The 19,712-nt window shown below is 41.5% G+C and overlaps 1 protein-coding gene across 2 annotated transcripts; it reads left to right on the top strand.

The window, feature by feature from the left end:
• The first annotated feature begins 2,737 nt into the window (after positions 1–2,737).
• LOC124011431 (cyclin-A2-like) lies at positions 2,738–8,082 on the top strand. Of its 2 annotated transcripts, none has more exons than XM_046324798.1 (9): positions 2,738–2,948; positions 3,052–3,356; positions 3,755–4,004; positions 4,135–4,235; positions 4,340–4,563; positions 4,742–4,946; positions 5,028–5,141; positions 5,926–6,059; positions 7,162–8,082. In XM_046324798.1, exons 2-9 carry the CDS (start codon positions 3,141–3,143, stop codon positions 7,211–7,213), a joined length of 1,296 nt encoding a protein of 431 aa, XP_046180754.1. In that variant the 5' UTR covers positions 2,738–2,948; positions 3,052–3,140; the 3' UTR covers positions 7,214–8,082. The 2 variants fall into 2 exon arrangements, with proteins under 2 accessions (XP_046180754.1, XP_046180755.1); XM_046324799.1 differs by having other exon boundaries at positions 3,093–3,356.
• Positions 8,083–19,712: the final 11,630 nt, after the last annotated feature.

The following is a 19,712-nucleotide window of genomic DNA, read 5'->3' on the forward strand; positions in this document are numbered from 1 at the left end:
GATATCAATGACGATTCAGTGGGGCACACACTCAAGATGATTCATCTGACGCTTGAGTATCAGCTGCATTTGGCCAAAAAGTTTCAGCTGATTGACTCATTAAAAGTAAATAGGCCTACCAGTGCTGCAAACTGTTTTTTTTGTATTACTGAATATTGCAACCCTTGCACGTCTGTCTGTCTGTCTGTCTGTCTGTCTGTCTGTCTGTCTGTCTGTCTGTCTGTCTGTCTGTCTGTCTGTCTGTCTGTCTGTCTGTCTGTCTGTCTGTCTGTCTGTCTGTCTGTCTGTCTGTCTGTCTGTCTGTCTGTCTGTCTGTCTGTCTGTCTGTCTGTCTGTCTGTCTGTCTGTCTGTCTGTCTGTCTGTCTGTCTGTCTGTCTGTCTGTCTGTCTGTCTGTCTGTCTGTCTGTCTGTCTGTCTGTCTGTCTGTCTGTCTGTCTGTCTGTCTGTCTGTCTGTCTGTCTGTCTGTCTGTCTGTCTGTCTGTCTGTCTGTCTGTCTGTCTGTCTGTCTGTCTGTCTGTCTGTCTGTCTGTCTGTCTGTCTGTCTGTCTGTCTGTCTGTCTGTCTGTCTGTCTGTCTGTCTGTCTGTCTGTCTGTCTGTCTGTCTGTCTGTCTGTCTGTCTGTCTGTCTGTCTGTCTGTCTGTCTGTCTGTCTGTCTGATCTTCATGTTCACAAAGGGAATGCGGACTTCCTTACTCCTGAATATTGTAACATTCTAGACGAGTCTGCAAGAGGAATACTAGAAGCAACCAACTCACCTCGAAAGACTTTAGTCACAGTTATTGCTGTAACATTATCGTTTCTCTCAAATAAATAAAAAATCAGCCATCACAGTAGACTAGCTTGCCAGGGATCCTACATCTCCTGGGTGCATAATGAATGTGACAACATGGTTATGCAAAACTACAATCAGAGTAACGTGTGTGTTTGTTTCCGTTTCCCCAGGTACGATAACTGACTTCTTCATCGACAAAATTCAAAGGACAGAATGTCAAGACCAAAGGTGTCATTGCTGCTGGAAATGTTTGAATAACTACGATTTGGATTCTTTAATGAATTTCTCCAATGAGGATACAAACTTTGACGCTTCATTTGTAATGGCTTGTTGTTTTGTATAGAGTTTATTTTTCAGCTTTGTTTGTTTTTTGGAAGATACTAGCATCAATTATGTTACATAATATGAATTATTTATATCAATTCTCAACAACATCTGGATGTCTAAAGCCCTATATTCTGTTGGCCTCGCTATATCATCTGTTGTATGTTCTCTTTTATAGGTTTACACATGAAAATATAATTGTTAATGTTTGACAAGTTATATTTCTATTCAAGTATATGTATGTGTACAGCAGGGGTCGGTACTGAGATCTGTTGAGATCTGTACTATTTACATAAATAATATTGGTCTATCTGTTAAAACTTGTAATATTCATCTGTATGCAGACAACACTGTTATTTATTCCCAAAGACCCAACTGTTGAACAGGCTGTTAGAGCTGTAATTTGACCTTGTTACCTTACAGAAAGCCCTGGTTGGTTTAAAACTTGTACTTAATGGGGGCAAGACTAAATACATGTACTCTAATTCTCACCCAGAAATTAAGATGGACTACGTGTTTATTCATGGTTGGTTCTCCCATTGATCGGCTTCCCGCCTATAAATATTTGGGCATTTGCATTGACAAAAATGTAATGTTTAAAAAAGCTACAAAAGCTACAAAGCTAGTTAAAAAGCTACAATTTAAAGTGGGCTGGCTTATTTTTTAGAAATGGATCTTGCCTCTCACTAAATAGCAGGAAGCAGATTGTACAGTCAACATTCCTGACAGTTCTTGACTATGGTGACAGCATTTACAAGATTGCAGCAGCCACTACTCTTGAACCTTTGGATTCCGTCTATTGGAGCACCATTAGTTTTTATCAAAGGTGGTATTTTTAATACTCACCACTGCATCATGGTTCAAAAGGTTGGCTGGTCTTCAATGTCCAGTAGATCACATAATTACTGCCTTTTTGTTTACAAAGCTCTACCACATAAGCTTCAAACTTTGTTGTTAAAGTATAAAAACATTAGATACAAAACTGTTTAAATTTCTCTGGTCTCCCCAGAACTTGGTAAATCCACTTTTAGTTATAATGCGCATCATTGCAGGAACCAACTACAAAATACATTACAATTGGATGTTCTGGTCCCCCTCCTCAATTTCAAATATTGATTTGGGAACTTCTTACTGAGGAATGTAACAGTTGTTCTTGAATATTTGTGTTGTGCTGTATTTTAGTTTGTTTTACATTAGTATATCATTTTGATTTGATTTTGTCTTATGAACTGCATATGCAGGCTTTCTTGTGAAAGAGACCCTGGTCTCAATGGTAACTCCCTGTTTAAATAAAGGTTCAAATAAAAATATATAAAATAGAGTATTTAAATATATAAAATGTTCAATCATTTGTGATTCATTTGTCATGGGAGGTTGTCTACTCTGTATAACATATGTGAGTGTAACAATACTTTGAGATGCTCTCAGAGAGATCATAATTGTTTATACAATATTATATGAATTACAGTGATAAAAAAATCAGCCTTTGAGTATTCATTTTCAGGTTGTCCCGCCTGACAAAAGTGTACACCGAAATCTCAACGGCTGTGCATTCGCGGCATCCGCGGACACAGGGAATCTGAGTTCTATCAGCCGCCGTAGCTTCGTGACGTACTTTCGCATTCGGCTCTGATTGGCCTTTTCAATGGTCGCGGGCTACTTGAATTGAGAAAAAAAGCAGCATATCTCTAGCTGCATGTTCTGAGAAACAAGGGACTTTGTCTAGTTAGCAGTTATAACATTTTCTCAAACCGTATGGCCAGCTAATGTTGTGTTTTCATGTAGAGGATTTTGTTGCGTCAACGGTCCAGATAGGGTTTCAAATTTGCAGCGCCGACTTTTGCTAACGGTACGTTGCCATCTCAACACGAGACTTGTGCGATAACTAGCTAACCTAGCCTCTAGTTCCAAGCTCATTTCTAAATCCAGTTTATATTTTATTTACCATCAAGGTTTTGTTTAATCTTCTGTGACAAATTGCACGCATCTGCAGTGACTTGTTTGACGTCAGTGAGCCACGAACGGTGGAACATAAGCTAACATGTCAGGATCAACCCAAGGACAAGGAAGCGCAGTTGATGTTCCACTGCCAGAATACCAAAACCGAGAAAATATGCTGTCCGGACTGAGGGGTACAATCAAAAACCGTGTGGACAACCAGGAGAACATTGTCCCAAAAGCGCCACAGAGAACTGTCCTGGGAGCCTTGCAAAACAAAAAACGCAGCAAACCTCAAACTCTGCGCGGCACAAAACAGGTTGGTAACTTGCTAACTAGCCACTAGCCAGCCAACTCCATATACTTACAGATTTGTAGACTAGCTAGCTAACATAGCAGTAGCATGCAGATTGAGCCTGGTGGCTAGCTAATTTGCTACATTTAGGGAAACACTTTAAAGTTAATTTTCACTACCAAGCAGTTCATTTAGAATTTTATTTACATTTTACTGAGTATTTGAGTCTAGAAATGTTGAGTAGATTTACTTCCAACTAACGTTAGTCCGCCATTATGCTGTCAGTCTCTTCTGCTCATTGGAATGGACTATTTGCATTCTCAAACACAATTCTTGTCCATCAGATGTATTAATTTTTACTTTAGAAACCATGAGCATGGAAATAATTGTCTGCTCTTTGAAATGATCTGCCCTCATTTCAGGTGCTATCCTGTGAAAATGAAGTACCCAAAAGTTATGCAGACAAGCTGGGCAGCAAGCAACCAGCTTTCCAGATTTATGAGGATGAGCCTGATAGTGCCTGCTCCAAGAAACAGGTGTCCCTCAAGGCCAAGCCCTCCACAGAGATTCCTCCCCTGTCACTGAACCCAACAGTTACCCTTCTCAGGCAGCCTCTCTCCTCTCTTGATATACCAGCAACATGTGTATCTAACATGAATGTTAGTTTTGAAGGTGAGTGATCCAATCAGACTTTATATATCCCATAACTTATTTACCCTTTTAAAACTCTGAGCATTGTGTTTTCTCAATATGGATTAGAAAGTCAAACATTTTCCAGTTATCTTGATATATATCTACACAGATTCTCCCATGGATATGTCGGTTATTGAAGGTGACGAGAAGCCAGTGAACGTGGCAACGGAGTATGCTGCAGAAATACACACATATCTTAGAGAAATGGAGGTGAGCAAACTTGCGCATGCAGTAATTTTTCAGTTGGCGCTGAAATAACGGACCTGTAACTAGAGTATTGTGGATACCCTTTGTCTTTGGACTCTTGTCCTTAGGTTAAGTCCAGACCAAAAGCGGGCTACATGAAAAAGCAGCCAGACATCACCAACAGCATGCGGGCCATCCTCGTTGACTGGCTGGTGGAGGTTGGAGAGGAGTACAAGCTCCAGAACGAGACGCTGTACCTTGCCGTGAACTACATCGACCGTTTCCTGTCTTCCATGTCAGTCCTGCGGGGGAAGCTGCAGTTGGTCGGGACCGCTGCAATGCTGTTGGCTTCGTAAGTATTATAGACTCCTCCACAGCATTATTAAAGGGAGTTTGTGTGTCTCAAAGGTGTGCAGAGTGGACTTAGTCTTTGCTGTTTGCTCTGTAGCGCTCACTTGATGTATTAGGCCTCTGTCCCAAATGAATGGAAAAGATTGGCACCAACATCTGATACGTTTTCATTAATGCAGGAAATTTGAAGAGATCTATCCCCCGGAGGTCGCAGAGTTTGTTTACATCACGGATGACACCTACACGAAGAAGCAAGTGTTGCGAATGGAGCATCTGGTGCTGAAAGTGCTCTCCTTTGATCTTGCCTCTCCCACCATCAACCAGTTTCTCACGCAGTACTTTCTCACCCAGCCAGTCAGCAGCCAGGTGGAGAGCTTGTCAATGGTGAGCAGAGCACACATTGTGGTGTTCACATCTAGAAATTTAAGTTGAAATTGTTGTTTTATTGTTCTATGTTTGTCTTAGTTCCTAGGGGAGCTCAGTCTAGTTGACTCGGACCCATTCCTGAAATACTTCCCTTCTCAGACTTCTGCTGCCGCTTTAGTTTTGGCAAATCACACAGTAACAGGAGGCTCGTGGGTAAGTTTGCAATGCCACAGTAAGTGTTCCAACAGGGTAGGAGTTTCCTTGGCCTTCTGGTTTGGCCACCATGCCCCCATTCAAAATAGGGCAACAACATGTAGTGTCTTCAACAGGTCTTGGCCACAATGCAGTAGTCCAGGATTTAGTAGCTAGTGCTAACAGGAAATCCCTCCCTGCAGTAACTCTGCCACGGGCACTACTTGCTTTTGAAGAAACATTAACACAAAAAAAATATCCTTTATATGCAAGGCTTCACAGCAATCAGGCTTTTTTTCTCACTTGTGACCAAGGTGTCATTGGTGGGCCAATGATGCTTTGGCCAATTTGGTGTCACTGAAGGTTAAGTGCCCTTGTTCTATACCCTGACTTGGCACATACAAAACATTATTTCCAACTGTCTGCTGTTTTAAGTTAATTGTTTGATAGGTAGGCGATACCCTAGTTGACAGGTTTGCTTACTGACAACATAGGAATACACCATCTCTAATCCCCCCCTGCTGCCCATGTGTTTTTGATCCTCAGCCTCTTCCCTGACACGCAATCTCTTGCTTGTATTTGAATTTTTTAACTGTTAAACCTAAAAAAAAATCCTTATACTGCTGTAGTGTGAGATTGTCTTACCCTGAAAAGACTGCTAGCCTGTGGAATGAAAGTTTGCAATTGATAAACAGGTTCTCCCAAACTCAAATGACGACTTGTCTTTGCCCTAAAAACAAATACATTTGCAGTGCTGTTTTTAAAAAAAAAAAATTTTTTTTATCCTGACTGTTTTTTTTATTAGTCAAAGTCTCTGGCAGAGGTGACTGGCTACTCTTTAGACGACCTGATGCCTTGCATAGAGGATCTGCACCAAATGTATCTCAACACTGCTACGCATGCACAGCAGTCAGTACGGGAGAAGTACAAGGGTGCAAAGTAAGTGATTTCAAAATTCTTATCTGAAAGTTGTTCATGACTCACTAGTGGTCACCATCATCCACTGTATATACCAAATTTGGCATATTTTGCTAATGTTAACCAATTAGTATCTCTTTCATTTGATGCTAATTTATACTGACCAAAAATATAAACTCAACAATTAACGACTTTACTGAGTTAGAGTTCATATAAGGAAATCAGTCAATTGAAAGAAAGAAATTAGTCCATAATTTATGGCTTTCACATGACTGGGCAGGGGTGCAACGATGCCACCCATTGGGAAGCTAGGCCCAACCAATCAGATTTAGTTTTCCCATCAAATAGTTTATTTATGGGGCGGCAGCGTAGCCTAGTGGTTAGAGCGTTGTGCTAGTAACCGGAAGGTTGCGAGTTCAAACCCCCCGAGCTGACAAGGTACAAATCTGTCGTTCTGCCCCTGAACAGGCAGTTAACCCACTGTTCCCAGGCCGTCATTGAAAATAAGAATATGTTCTTAACTGACTTGCCTGGTTAAATAAAGGTAAATAAAAATAGACAAATACTCATCAGTTTCATCAGCAGTCTTGGTGGCTGGTCTCAGATGATCCCCCAGGTGAAGAAGTTGGATGTAGAGGTTCTGGGCTGGTGTAGTTGTGGTCTGCGGTTGAGGCCTATTGGCTGTACTGCCAAAATCTCAAATTATGTTGGAGGTGATTTACGGTAGAAAAATCAACATTCACTTTTCTGGCTCTGGTGGACAACCCTGCAGTCAGCATGCCAATTGCACCCTCCCTCAACTTGAGACATTTGTGGCATTGTGTTGTGACAACTGCACATTTGTCACCTTTTGTTCCAGCACTGTCTAATGATCATGCTTTTTAATCAGCCTCTTGATATGCCCCACCTGTCAGGTGGATGGATCATCTTGGCAAATGAGAAATTTGAGGGAAATGTATTTTTGTGCGTCTAGAACATTTCTGGGCTCTTATTTCAGCTCATGGGACAAACACCACGTGTTTTGTTGTTACGTGCTTGGTAACCACTTAATATGTTAATTTTACAGATTTCTATTAGATTGAACAGTGTTGGTTTTTCTACCATTGTGTTTCTCGTTGTCCAGGTACCAAGAGGTCTCCCTCATCGAGCCCCCAGAGAAGTTGTTATTGAATTGACTTCTTTCCTTTGCTCACCAATGCTGAACTGGTTTAATCTTTTTTTTTTTCATGCACATTCTATTTTTATTTTTTTACATGAGACATCTGCAATCTTTTGCAGCTCTGGGCACAATTTAGTGATCTTTTATGTATTTTTATATGTACAATCCTGTAGGGTTGTCTTTTATGCTTGATGCAACACTGAGCTTTAATGTAGTTAATCAAGCAATGTCATCTGTCGGTCTCTTCTCACTAGACAAATGTGTTCAGTGGTTTTTAACTGTTAGAAAGCTGTACAGATGCATCTTTCAGTCTGCATTCTTGTAATAAAACGTCAGCTTATTTTTCCCGCAAACACATGCTTGTGAATATTTCCTGAAATCTTTCCCGGACTAGCTGTCTTGGTTTTCTGATTACTTGATATTTTATATGGGCTGTGTGGACTTTATTTATTTTTTATAGCACATTCTGCTCAATGGTATTCTAGCCAAAGTTGGACACGGAAGTCTAGTTTGGTTCAACATTCTGCAGAACGTTGCCTTTTAAAAAGAGTTCACTTGTTATCAATCAAGGCATCTGTGCTGTAAAATATCTTGTAATTAAATTCCATTCCTGCCAAGAACCTCTTACTCCTTCCCTTCTATTTCAATTGTTTTATTTCATGCATGTTGGAGCTCTGCCTAAGATTTTCACTGTACTCTGCAATCACATCTGCAACGCTCTGACTGTTACATTTCAGGTGTCTTCATGCAGTTTTGCGCTATAGAATAATTTTGATTGTAAAATGGTAATTGTCCATTTGGTCTGATTTGTTTCACATTGCCAAATGCCTAAACGAACTTAATACAAGTTTGGAAAGTCTCAAATTAAATCCATCTTATCAAGAAGCTGAACGTGTGTCAAATACTTATTGTTTTATTGGTCTTCCAACATGTGGGAGGAAATGTTCGATAGCAGCTCTAACTGACGTGAATGGGCTGTGTTCAGTGGTCTATAGATTACCACATTATCAGTCATAATACTCATACCTTGCAGTCAAACAAGGTATTGGTTCCAATTGTTTTTTCACTTTTTTCCCCATAGGGGATTTGAGAAACTTCAAGAGCTCTGTTTCATGTAGGTTTACCCTGGTGTAATGTGACTTGTTAATATATTCACTTGCAATCACCGCTCTTCTCCCCAAAATGCTAATGTGGCTACAATAAAATAAAATGCCATGATCTGGACGAGTCAGCCGAATTGAGTCAAATGTAGACCTTCGAATTAACTTAAATTAATTACATTTTAGGTTCAGTTCCTTTGAACTGTGTGCAAATTTATTCAACACTTTTTTTTTTTAGGGAAGGTGTCTGCTAGAGATTTCTAATCTCTCGTATCTTGATGTTTAATTTGCATTTTAGAGTGTGAATTGACATGGTGACCTCTATCAAAATATTTTATGGGGTTCAGAGTTAATCAATTTGTCACATGAGCTGACAACAATGCTTATTTTAGTGAAATGCTTATTTGCAAGCCCTTAACCAAAAATGCAGGTTCATTTAATGGAGAAATAAATACTGAGGCTATATACAGGACAGTACTGTCTGTGGGGGAACTGACTGCGGTATTGTAGAGGTGACAACTGCATGGATAAAGTATAGCAGCAGTGTAAAATGGGAGGGGGATGATGCTAACAGTCTGGGTAGATATTTGATTTGCTGTTCAGGAGTCTCATGGCTTGGGGCTAGAAGCTGTTAAAAAGCCTTTGGCCCTAGACTTGGTGCGCCAGTACCTCTTGCTGTCTCCTGAGGGGGAATAGGTGTCTTGGTGTGTTTGGACCATGATAGTTTGGACACCAAGGAACTTGAAGCTGTAGTCAATGAACAGCATTCTCACAGGTGTTCCTTTTGTCCAGGTATGGAGTGCAATAAAGATTGCATAATCTGTTGTGGTGGTATGCAAATTGCAGTGGGTCTAGGGTTTCTGGGATAATGGTGTTGATGTGAGCCATGACCAGCCTTTCAAAGCACTTCATGACTACAGATGTGAGTGCTACGCGTCAGTCATTTAGGCAGGTTACTGAAGTCCCTGTGCCCAAGAACACTGGTGGTCTACTTGAAACATGTTGGTATTACAGACTCGATCAGGGAGATGTTGAAAATGTCATTGAAAACACTTGCCAGTTGGTCAGCGCATGCTCGGGGTACACATCCTGGTAATCCGTCTGGCCCTGCGGCCCTGTGAATGTTGACCTGTTTAAAGGTCTTACTCATCGGTTACGGAGAGTGTGATCACAGTTGTCCGTAGCAGCTGATCCGCTCGTGCATGCTTGTTGCTTGCTTTGAAGCTTGCCTTAGCTTGTCTGGTAGGCTCGTGCCGCCCTGCCACATCCGACAAGCGTTGGAGCCGGTGTATTATGATTCCATCTTAGTCCTTTAACGCTTTGCCTGTTTTGTAGCTTAATATCGGCGCCATCTGACCACTTCCGTATTGATTTGCCAAACGGAGGGCAAGGGAGAGCTTTGTACATGTTTCTGTGTGTGGCGTAATGGTGGTCTAGTGTTTATTACATTTTTTTCCCTCTAGTTGGTAATGTAAAATGCTGATAGAAATGTAACGGATGTAAGTTTCCCTGCATTAGGGTTCCCGACCACTAGGTGCGCCGCCTCAAGCATTTTCTTGTTTGCTTATGGCCTTATGCAGCACGTTGAGTACTGTCTTAGTGCCAGCATCGGTTTGTGGTGGTAAATAGACAACTACGAAGAATGTAGATAAACTCTCTTGGTAAATAGTTTGGTCTACAGCTTATGAGATACTCAACCTCATGTGAGCGAAACCTCGAGACTTCCTTGATATTAGATTTTTGCACCAGCTGTTATTTACAAATAGACACAGACCTCCACCCCTTGTCTTACCAGAGACAGCTGTTCTATCTTGCCGATGGACCGAAAATCCTGCCAGCTGTATGTTATCCATGTCGTCATTTGGCCACGACTCGGGTGAAACATAAGATAAAAACTGTAATGTCCCCTTGTCCTTCTGTAGCTCAGTTGGTAGAGCATGGCGCTTGTAACGCCAGGGTAGTGGGTTCGATTCCCGGGATCACCCATACGTAGAATGTATGCACACATGACTGTAAGTCAAAGCGTCTGCTAAATGGCATATATTATTATTATATATTGGTAGGATAGTCGTGATTGGAGCTCATCCCTTTTTGTTAATCAATGATTGCACGTAGGCTAATAGGACTGATGGTAGAGGGATTGATTACTCACTCGCCGTCGGATCCTTACAAGGCACCCCGACATCTCCGTCTCTTCATGCGAATGACGCGTCCGACTTGGTAAAGAAAAAAAACTTTGTTCAGTACGAGGTGAGTAATCACGGTCATAAGTGACGGTGGTAGAAACATTATGTACAAAATAAGTTACAAATATCAACAACAACAAAAACACGTGCAGTATTGGTTATGAGCCCGTAAAACTTCGGTCATCTCATCCGGCGCCGCCATCAAAATGTCAAGTCAGGTTAAGTCTACACGAAGCACAGCCCTTTAAGTTTTTATAAAATCCCCGATGGGAAAAATGAATTGTGGAAAAATGTTTGACGATTTGACTTCGGTTTTATGGTTATGACACCTCCACTCTGGGGCTCTAACCTTTTTGAGGCGTAGTCTCTCTTCCAAAGTAAGTCATGCTTCCATCCTATCATCTCTTCCCTCCGCTCAAACCTTCTCCAACCTATCTCCTGATTCTGCCTCCTCAACCCTCCTCTCCTCCCTCTCTGCATCCTTTGACTCTCTATGTCCCCTATCCTCCAGGCCGGCTCGGTCCTCCCCTCCCGCTCCGTGGCTCGATGACTCATTGCGAGCTCACAGAATAGGGCTCCGGGCAGCCGAGCGGAAATGGAGGAAAACTCGCCTCCCTGCGGACCTGGCATCCTTTCACTCCCTCCTCTCTACATTTTCCTCCTCTGTCTCTGCTGCTAAAGCCACTTTCTACCACGCTAAATTCCAAGCATCTGCCTCTAACCCTAGGAAGCTCTTTGCCACCTTCTCCTCCCTCCTGAATCCTCCTCCCTCTCTGCAGACTACTTCGTCAACCATTTTGAAAAGAAGGTTGACGACATCCGATCCTCGTTTGCAAAGTCAAACGACACTGCTGGTTCTGCTCACACTGCCCTACCCTGTGCTCTGACCTCTTTCTCCCCTCTCTCTCCAGATGAAATCTCGCGTCTTGTGACGGCCGGCCGCCCAACAACCTGCCCGCTTGACCCTATCCCCTCCCCTCTTCTCCAGACCATTTCCGGAGACCTTCTCCCTTACCTCACCTCGCTCATCAACTCATCACTGACCGCTGGCTACGTCCCTTCCGTCTTCAAGAGAGCGAGAGTTGCACCCCTTCTGAAAAAACCTACACTCGATCCCTCCGATGTCAACAATTACAGACCAATATCCCTTCTTTCTTTTCTCTCAAACTCTTGAACGTGCCGTCCTTGGCCAGCTCTCCCGCTATCTCTCTCTGAATGACCTTCATGATCCAAATCAGTCAGGTTTCAAGACTAGTCATTCAACTGAGACTGCTCTCCTCTGTATCACGGAGGCGCTCCGCACTGCTAAAGCTAACTCTCTCTCCTCTGCTCTCATCCTTCTAGATCTATCGGCTGCCTTCGATACTGTGAACCATCAGATCCTCCTCTCCACCCTCTCCGAGTTGGGCATCTCCGGCGCGGCCCACGCTTGGATTGCGTCCTACCTGACAGGTCGCTCCTACCAGGTGGCGTGGCGAGAATCTGTCTCCTCACAACGCGCTCTCACCACTGGTGTCCCCCAGGGCTCTGTTCTAGGCCCTCTCCTATTCTCGCTATACACCAAGTCACTTGGCTCTGTCATAACCTCACATGGTCTCTCCTATCATTGCTATGCAGACGACACACAACTAATCTTCTCCTTTCCCCCTTCTGACGACCAGGTGGCGAATCGCATCTCTGCATGTCTGGCAGACATATCAGTGTGGATGACGGATCACCACCTCAAGCTGAACCTCGGCAAGACGGAGCTGCTCTTCCTCCCGGGGAAGGACTGCCCGTTCCATGATCTCGCCATCACGGTTGACAACTCCATTGTGTCCTCCTCCCAGAGCGCTAAGAACCTTGGTGTGATCCTGGACAACACCCTGTCGTTCTCAACCAACATCAAGGCGGTGGCCCGTTCCTGTAGGTTCATGCTCTACAACATCCGCAGAGTACGACCCTGCCTCACACAGGAAGCGGCGCAGGTCCTAATCCAGGCACTTGTCATCTCCCGTCTGGATTACTGCAACTCGCTGTTGGCTGGGCTCCCTGCCTGTGCCATTAAACCCCTTCAACTCATCCAGAACGCCGCAGCCCGTCTGGTGTTCAACCTTCCCAAGTTCTCTCACGTCACCCCGCTCCTCCGTTCTCTCCACTGGCTTCCAGTTGAATCTCGCATCCGCTACAAGACCATGGTGCTTGCCTACGGAGCTGTGAGGGGAATGGCACCTCAGTACCTCCAGGCTCTGATCAGGCCCTACACCCAAACAAGGGCACTGCGTTCATCCACCTCTGGCCTGCTCGCCTCCCTACCACTGAGGAAGTACAGCTCCCGCTCAGCCCAGTCAAAACTGTTCGCTGCTCTGGCCCCCAATGGTGGAACAAACCCCCTCACGACGCCAGGACAGCGGAGTCAATCACCACCTTCTGGAGACACCTGAAACCCCACCTCTTTAAGGAATACCTAGGATAGGATAAGTATTCCCCCCCCCCTTTAAGATTTAGATGCACTATTGTAAAGTGACTGTTCCACTGGATGTCATAAGGTGAATGCACCAATTTGTAAGTCGCTCTGGATAAGAGCGTCTGCTAAATGACTTAAATGTAATGTAATGTAAAAATGTAATGCTGTTGTGTCAACTCCTTTTAAAGGTTTATTTTTTTCCATTAATTTCTGCCATCAATGTGTTGCTCACTGCACTTTCACTAGAATAGTTTAGGAGTGCATATACTATAACCTCAAATCATTTCAGGACAGGTTATCCAATCTGTATTTTCAATATGCAGGTTTTCACTCGTTTTTAAACGACAATAGACAAAACATGTTTACAGGCCTAATTAAGGGAAACGTGTGACAAGATACCACCAAATAAGCTCTGACAAACTGTGCGCAGGTTGGCCTATGTTCCACGTTGGAGCTAGGGAGGTGTGGGTGTGTCGGTCAACAAATGCCAAGTGCACGTTCCCCAGGTGTCACTAGGGTATTGAACAATTTCCATTTTCCCAAATCCACTGGTGAGCTGACTAATTGTTTTTAACAATTATTTGAAAGGGAGGGATTTGTTTAGTGGGACATGACACTCTTTACAAAGTTAACCGTCTTGCTGGTTATTGCCTGCATATCTCAGCAGGTTATGGTGGCGGACTGTCAAAAATAAATAAATAAAAAGTCTGAAGAAAGAAAGGTTGAGCAAAGTCCCCCCCGGCCCGTCTCCAGACAGCAGCTTCAAAGGAAATGTGTTCAGGGGCAAATTCTCCGCCAAACACCAGACGCAATGCACTTGGGTTGCGACAGGTGACGATGCCTTTGTGCTGGGAGGGAATTGCAACAAAAAAAGGGCAAACAAGTTTCGACTGTGAATATGTGGCCAAACCAGCCACTTGCCAATTATACTGCGCGCTTCTGGTTATTTCCTGTTTGGTCCGGGCTGCGTTCTCACCTGCAGCGAGCCGAATAGGATCTGACCGAGACCACCCCTTTGCTCCCCAGATCTTCTAATTTGTGAAGTGTGAAAGTTCCTCATCACAATTTGTGGGTGGCATTAGTCGAATGTGTAAGTATGCTATGTCTTGTTTTGGCCTCATGGTGGGAGCAGAGCACTATTGCACCCAATTTCCTTCAGATTTAGGAAATGTACACTTTTCCTACACACTTCTCATTATATGATATTCAGATGTACCTTTATGCAGGTGTGTAATGGGTTTTGCCGGTGTTATTCCCTTGTGCGCACTGATTTAAATTGAATTCAACCTCGGAAATTCCTCCCACTTGCTGGACAACATAATTTCTCAAGGAGTTTTCAATCAATAGGATTTTCAGTACGTTTATCTAACGCCACCCCTTTAATTTGGTGGACTTCACTTTTTTTTCTATTCGAATTTTCGGGATCAATGAAGGAAAGCAGTGTAAATACACACACTTTCATCATTTCAGCACCAATTGGTGGATTAGAAAAATACTCTGATCTTGTATATTGTTTAGGAAAGTGTATATATATATATATATATATAAAAACACATTAAATATATTGGTGAATCAAAAGTAGTGGTTTGATTAATCCTGACAGTTTCCATATTAAATTGTTCTATCCTTGAAATATTGGAAGTTGAGAAGTGTACAATGTGGTCGACCAGTAGTTTTATAAATCTACCCTAATAATCATCACGAATCATGGAACTGTGATGACAACAGTTGAGGTGTCAGAAACCGTGCCCCAGGTTTAAACTTCGACGTATGGTCTGCGTTCCACAATGATTCAAATAGGTTATATGTTCCAAATTATTGCACAACTTGTAATGCCCAATATGATCCACTATTGCTAGCGATCTTCAGAACAACCACAGGAATGTAACACAGGAAACAAAGGTAAACTAAAGATATAATGGAATGATGCAAAATGTAAGGAAACTAAGAGGGAAATGACTGTAATAAGTGTATTTTGGTATAACTGACGGTTACCTATAGTGGCTAATATCTGGGCATATAATTAAAACATTCTAAAAATCACAAATCAACTTGGTAGGTTTGGCGCTAATACTGTCAATTGCACATGGCTACAGAAGCCTATGGCTTGGGTCTCCACTTTTCATATCTGCAAGTAATAAGGCCAGCATTAAATAAACTTCACCATTGAAAAGGTGATATGTTTATGCTTCAGTTTGGTGTCATGTGACCGGTTTCACATTTGTCTCCAGCGATCAAAATTTCAAATGGATATAAACAATTGTTAAATTCACAATCCCCTTATCCAAACGGCTTACTCATTAGCCTAGCTCTTATCAATAGCTCTTACCAATTTGTAAATTACAGTGCATGGAGAATTACAGTGCATCGGTTGACACACCTCTGCCCCACATCAATTCAGGGTTTCCCAAACTTGGTCCTCAGGGTGTAGGTTTTGGTTTTTGTCCTAGCACTTCACAGCTGATTCAACTAATCATCATGCTTTGATCATTTTAATCAACTGTGTAGTATTAGGGCAAATAACAATAAGTGTGGTCAGAGTTTTGGAAACGCTGCCTTAATTTCGTTGATATCCACCCTAAACGAATATTTGGTGAATAGCATGCTATTTTCATGATTAAGTTCAAGGTCAAAATTCATGTAGAGAGAAAGGTGCATAAAAAGGGAATTGCGTTCCATGTACACATGTGTAAATAAATACCACCCATGTATTTCTCAAATCCTCTCAGAGGAATTGGAATGATAACCCAGACTCTACAATGTAACCATTGTTTTTCCAACCAGTCCTTTTGTGTCCCTGACATTTTAAAAGCCTTGTTTTCTCAATTTCCCTTCCATCTATAATGCAATGTCTTCTGTATGATGAACTATAACTTTTGTGAAATTGCTTATCTTGTGAAAGGAAATACTGGATGTAGCCTTTTCTTAATGATGGCACTTATGTATCGGCCCCGTTTTTCAATTTTCACCCAAAATGACGCCCAAATCTAACTGCCTGTACCTCAGGCTGTGAAGCAAGGATATGTATATTCTTGGTATCATTTGAAAGTAAACACTTTGAAGTTTGTGGAAATGTGAAAGGAATGTAGCAGGATATAACACATTAGATCTGGTAAAAGATAATACAAAGAAGAAAAAAAAACATTATTTTTATTTTTTTTGTACCATCTTAGAAATGCAAGAGAATGGCCAAACTGTATTATTCCAGCCCAGGTGCAATTACATTTCTGGCCAATAGATGGCAGCAGTGTATGTGCAAAGTTTCAGACTGATCCAATTAACCATTACATTGTGGTTCAAAATTTTGTATCAAGACTTCCCAAATGTGCCTAATAGTTTTTTCATGTTCAAAACTGTGCACTCTCCTCAAACAATAGCATGGTATTCTTTCACTGTAATAGCTACTGTAAATTGGTCAGTGCAGTTAGATTAACAAGTATTTAATCTTTCTGCCAATATCAGATATGTCTATGTCCTGGACATTTTCTTGTTACTTACAACCTCATGCTAATCTCATTAGCCTACGTTAGCTCAACCGTCCCGCAGGGGACCCACCAATCCTGAAGAGGTTTTAATGACTGCAATCCAATGGATGTTTCATCACCAAGCTTTTTGTAAACCCATTTTTGTTTGTTTTGCCACATGGATTCCCTCAACTTGGAGAGGAATGCTTTTGAAGATGAGTTGCATGTCATGGTGACAGAATAGAAGTTATTTAGCATAGTTCAATAGTTTGAGACTATTGCACCAGGGTTGAAATGACGGGCAACTCATCCTCGATCGCCGGAGTGGTGTTACACTTTTTCCCCATCCCTAGCAAAGAATTAATTGCGTTATAAAGTAAAGACCATGATTAATTGATTATTGGAGTCAGGTGTGTGAGCTGGGTCAAAAATGTGAGACCAATCAGGCCCCCAAGGACTGGAGTTGCCCATCCCTGCCTTAGAGCAGAGGTGTAACTCCTGGTTTCTTTAGTAACCACATACTTTTTAAATTTACTTAAACATTTTAAAAAATATATAAAAAAATAACTTACTTTCCTCACCACCACTGTTTAAGCCTGAAGTCCAACTCATTTTTACTACAATATATTGTTTGCTAGAGAGGTTTGTTTGATCAGTCAGATAGTTTGAGGACATCCTGCAGTGGATTCAAGTTTGATTTGAATTAGTTTTTCAACTTCAAAGTAAACAATTATGCTACTACATGTCATATTTTTTTCTGCTATGAGACTGTTGATTGTAATCATTCCACAATTAAAAGAATAGACTAAAATAATGTAACTTCTCAAATCTCAACTGATAAACAACGCACAAGTTTTACTCACTTTTACAGTCATCTTTTTCATCTATTAAAAACCACGAGATGCAAATGTAAACAATTAGAATGACAAAGGCAGATTGTGGATGCCATTTTAAATTAATTGGGTAAGAAAAATAAAATGTTATACTTATGTTTAAATAATACTGCCAACATGCAATGTAAACTGAAGCCTACTATAGTTCTGCTTCGTGCTATTGGTGCCAAAAAAAATGAACAAATAATTTAAACATAAATGTTACGTTTTATTTTTCTTACCCATTTAAGACCCACCCAGGTGAATTCGGAAAAAGGGGGACACTTTGCATTTCCGTCTTCTGTAATCTCTTTCAACATCAATCGATCCCCGCGACCACCCATACGTAGAATGTATGGATAATAGCGTCTGCTAAATGGCATATATTTTTAATATATTTATATATATTAAAGTATTATCCCAACACATGATACATTTCTGAAATCACACCACATTGAGTTGACTTGTCATTGGGGTGACACTTAGGACACTCCCAGTTGATCTAACCTGATGTCCCAGTTCACCAAACGCAAACTGAAAATAGGATTTTGGTTCAGTCTACACAAATGCGCGTGTCATGCCTCCTGTGAATATGATATCAACATTTGTCATTTTTGCGTGACTGGGAAACATCTTGAGGATTTCAGAAATGTATCATGTGTTGGGCTGATATGTTGGATAGATGTCGAAAGTGTCCCACTTATTCCCGAATTCCCCCTTTATGAACATGCTTGCATTCAAATCACATCCCTAAGTTTGACAAAACGTAACAGATCTAGGCATCTGTGACATAAATGCATCTTTTCTCATCAATGTACTATTATGGTTTATTATGGTTGGCATCTGGCTCTTTGTACTTGAAAGCCACGATTCAAAGCTGAGGCTCCCATCTGAAATGGGTGAAAGCTGCTTACAAATAGATGATATGATTGACACTTCAGAAAATGCTATTCTAATTATTTCAAGGCCCTTTGTGCAACAATAATGTTTCCTCTTATCCTCAACATGTGAATGTACATTGCCTTACGAAAGTATTCGTCCCCCTTGAACTTTGCGACCTTTTGCCACATTTCAGGCTTCAAACATAAAGATATAAAACTGTATTTTTTTGTGAAGAATCAACAACAAGTGGGACACAATCATGAAGTGGAATGGCATTTATTGGATATTTCAAACTTTTTTAACAAATCAAAAACTGAAAAAACTGAGCACTCTGGATGAACTGCAGAGATCTACAGCTGAGGTGGGAGACTCTGTCCATAGGACAACAATCAGTTGTATATTGCACAAATCTGGCCTTTATGGAAGAGTGGCAAGAAGAAAGACATTTCTTAAAGATATCCATAAAATGTGTCGTTTAAAGTTTGCCACAAGCCACCTGGGAGACACCAAACGTGGAAGAAGGTGCTCTGGTCAGATGAAACCAAAATTGAAATTTTTGGCAAAAATGCAAAATGTTATGTTTGGCGTAAAAGCAACACAGCTCATCACCCACACAACATCCCCACTGTCAAACATGGTGGTGGCAGCATCATGGTTTGGGCCTGCTTTTCTTCAGCAGTGACAGGGAAGATGGTTAAAATTGATGGGAAGATGGATGGAGCCAAATACAGGACCATTCTGGAAGAAAACCTGATGGAGTCTGCAAAAGACCTGAGACTGGGACGGAGATTTGTCTTCCAACAAGACAATGATCCAAAACATAAAGCAAAATCTACAATGGAATGGTTCAAAAATAAACATATCCAGGTGTTAGAATGGCCAAGTCAAAGTCCAGACCTGAATCCAATCGAGAATCTGTGGAAAGAACTGAAAACTGCTGTTCACAAATGCTCACCATCCAACCTCACTGAGCTCGAGCTGTTTTGCAAGGAGGAATGGGAAAAAATTTCAGTCTCTCGATGTGCAAAACTGATAGAGACATACCCCAAGTGACTTACAGCTGTAATCGCAGCAAAAGGTGGCGCTACAAAGTATTAATTAACTTAAGGAGGCTGAATAATTTTGCACGCCCAATTTTTCAGTTTTTGATTTGTTAAAAAAGTTTGAAATATCCAATAAATGTCGTTCCACTTCATGATTGTGTCCCACTTGTTGTTGATTCTTCACAAAAAAATACATTTTTATATCTTTATGCTTGAAGCCTGAAATGTGGCAAAAGGTTGCAAAGTTCAAGGGGGCCAAATACTTTCGCAAGGCACTGTATATACCATCACATACAGCTAGGCTACATAATATATTGTTTCATGAGATAAAAGAAGCAGACTGATCATGTAAAAACAATGTAAACACGTGTCTGTATATTTTCTCCAGCAATGTGTATGCGTCATTGTGTATGAGTCATTTAATCAAACTCTCACTCCAAAGACATAATACCGATTTAAACAACATATTGATGTTTTCTGTTCCCAGCTCGCCTATGATTTGATTCTCTGCCTGTGATTGTG

This window comes from Oncorhynchus gorbuscha, linkage group LG23 (assembly GCF_021184085.1).
Source record: "Oncorhynchus gorbuscha isolate QuinsamMale2020 ecotype Even-year linkage group LG23, OgorEven_v1.0, whole genome shotgun sequence".
NCBI classification, from domain to species: Eukaryota; Metazoa; Chordata; class Actinopteri; order Salmoniformes; family Salmonidae; genus Oncorhynchus; species Oncorhynchus gorbuscha.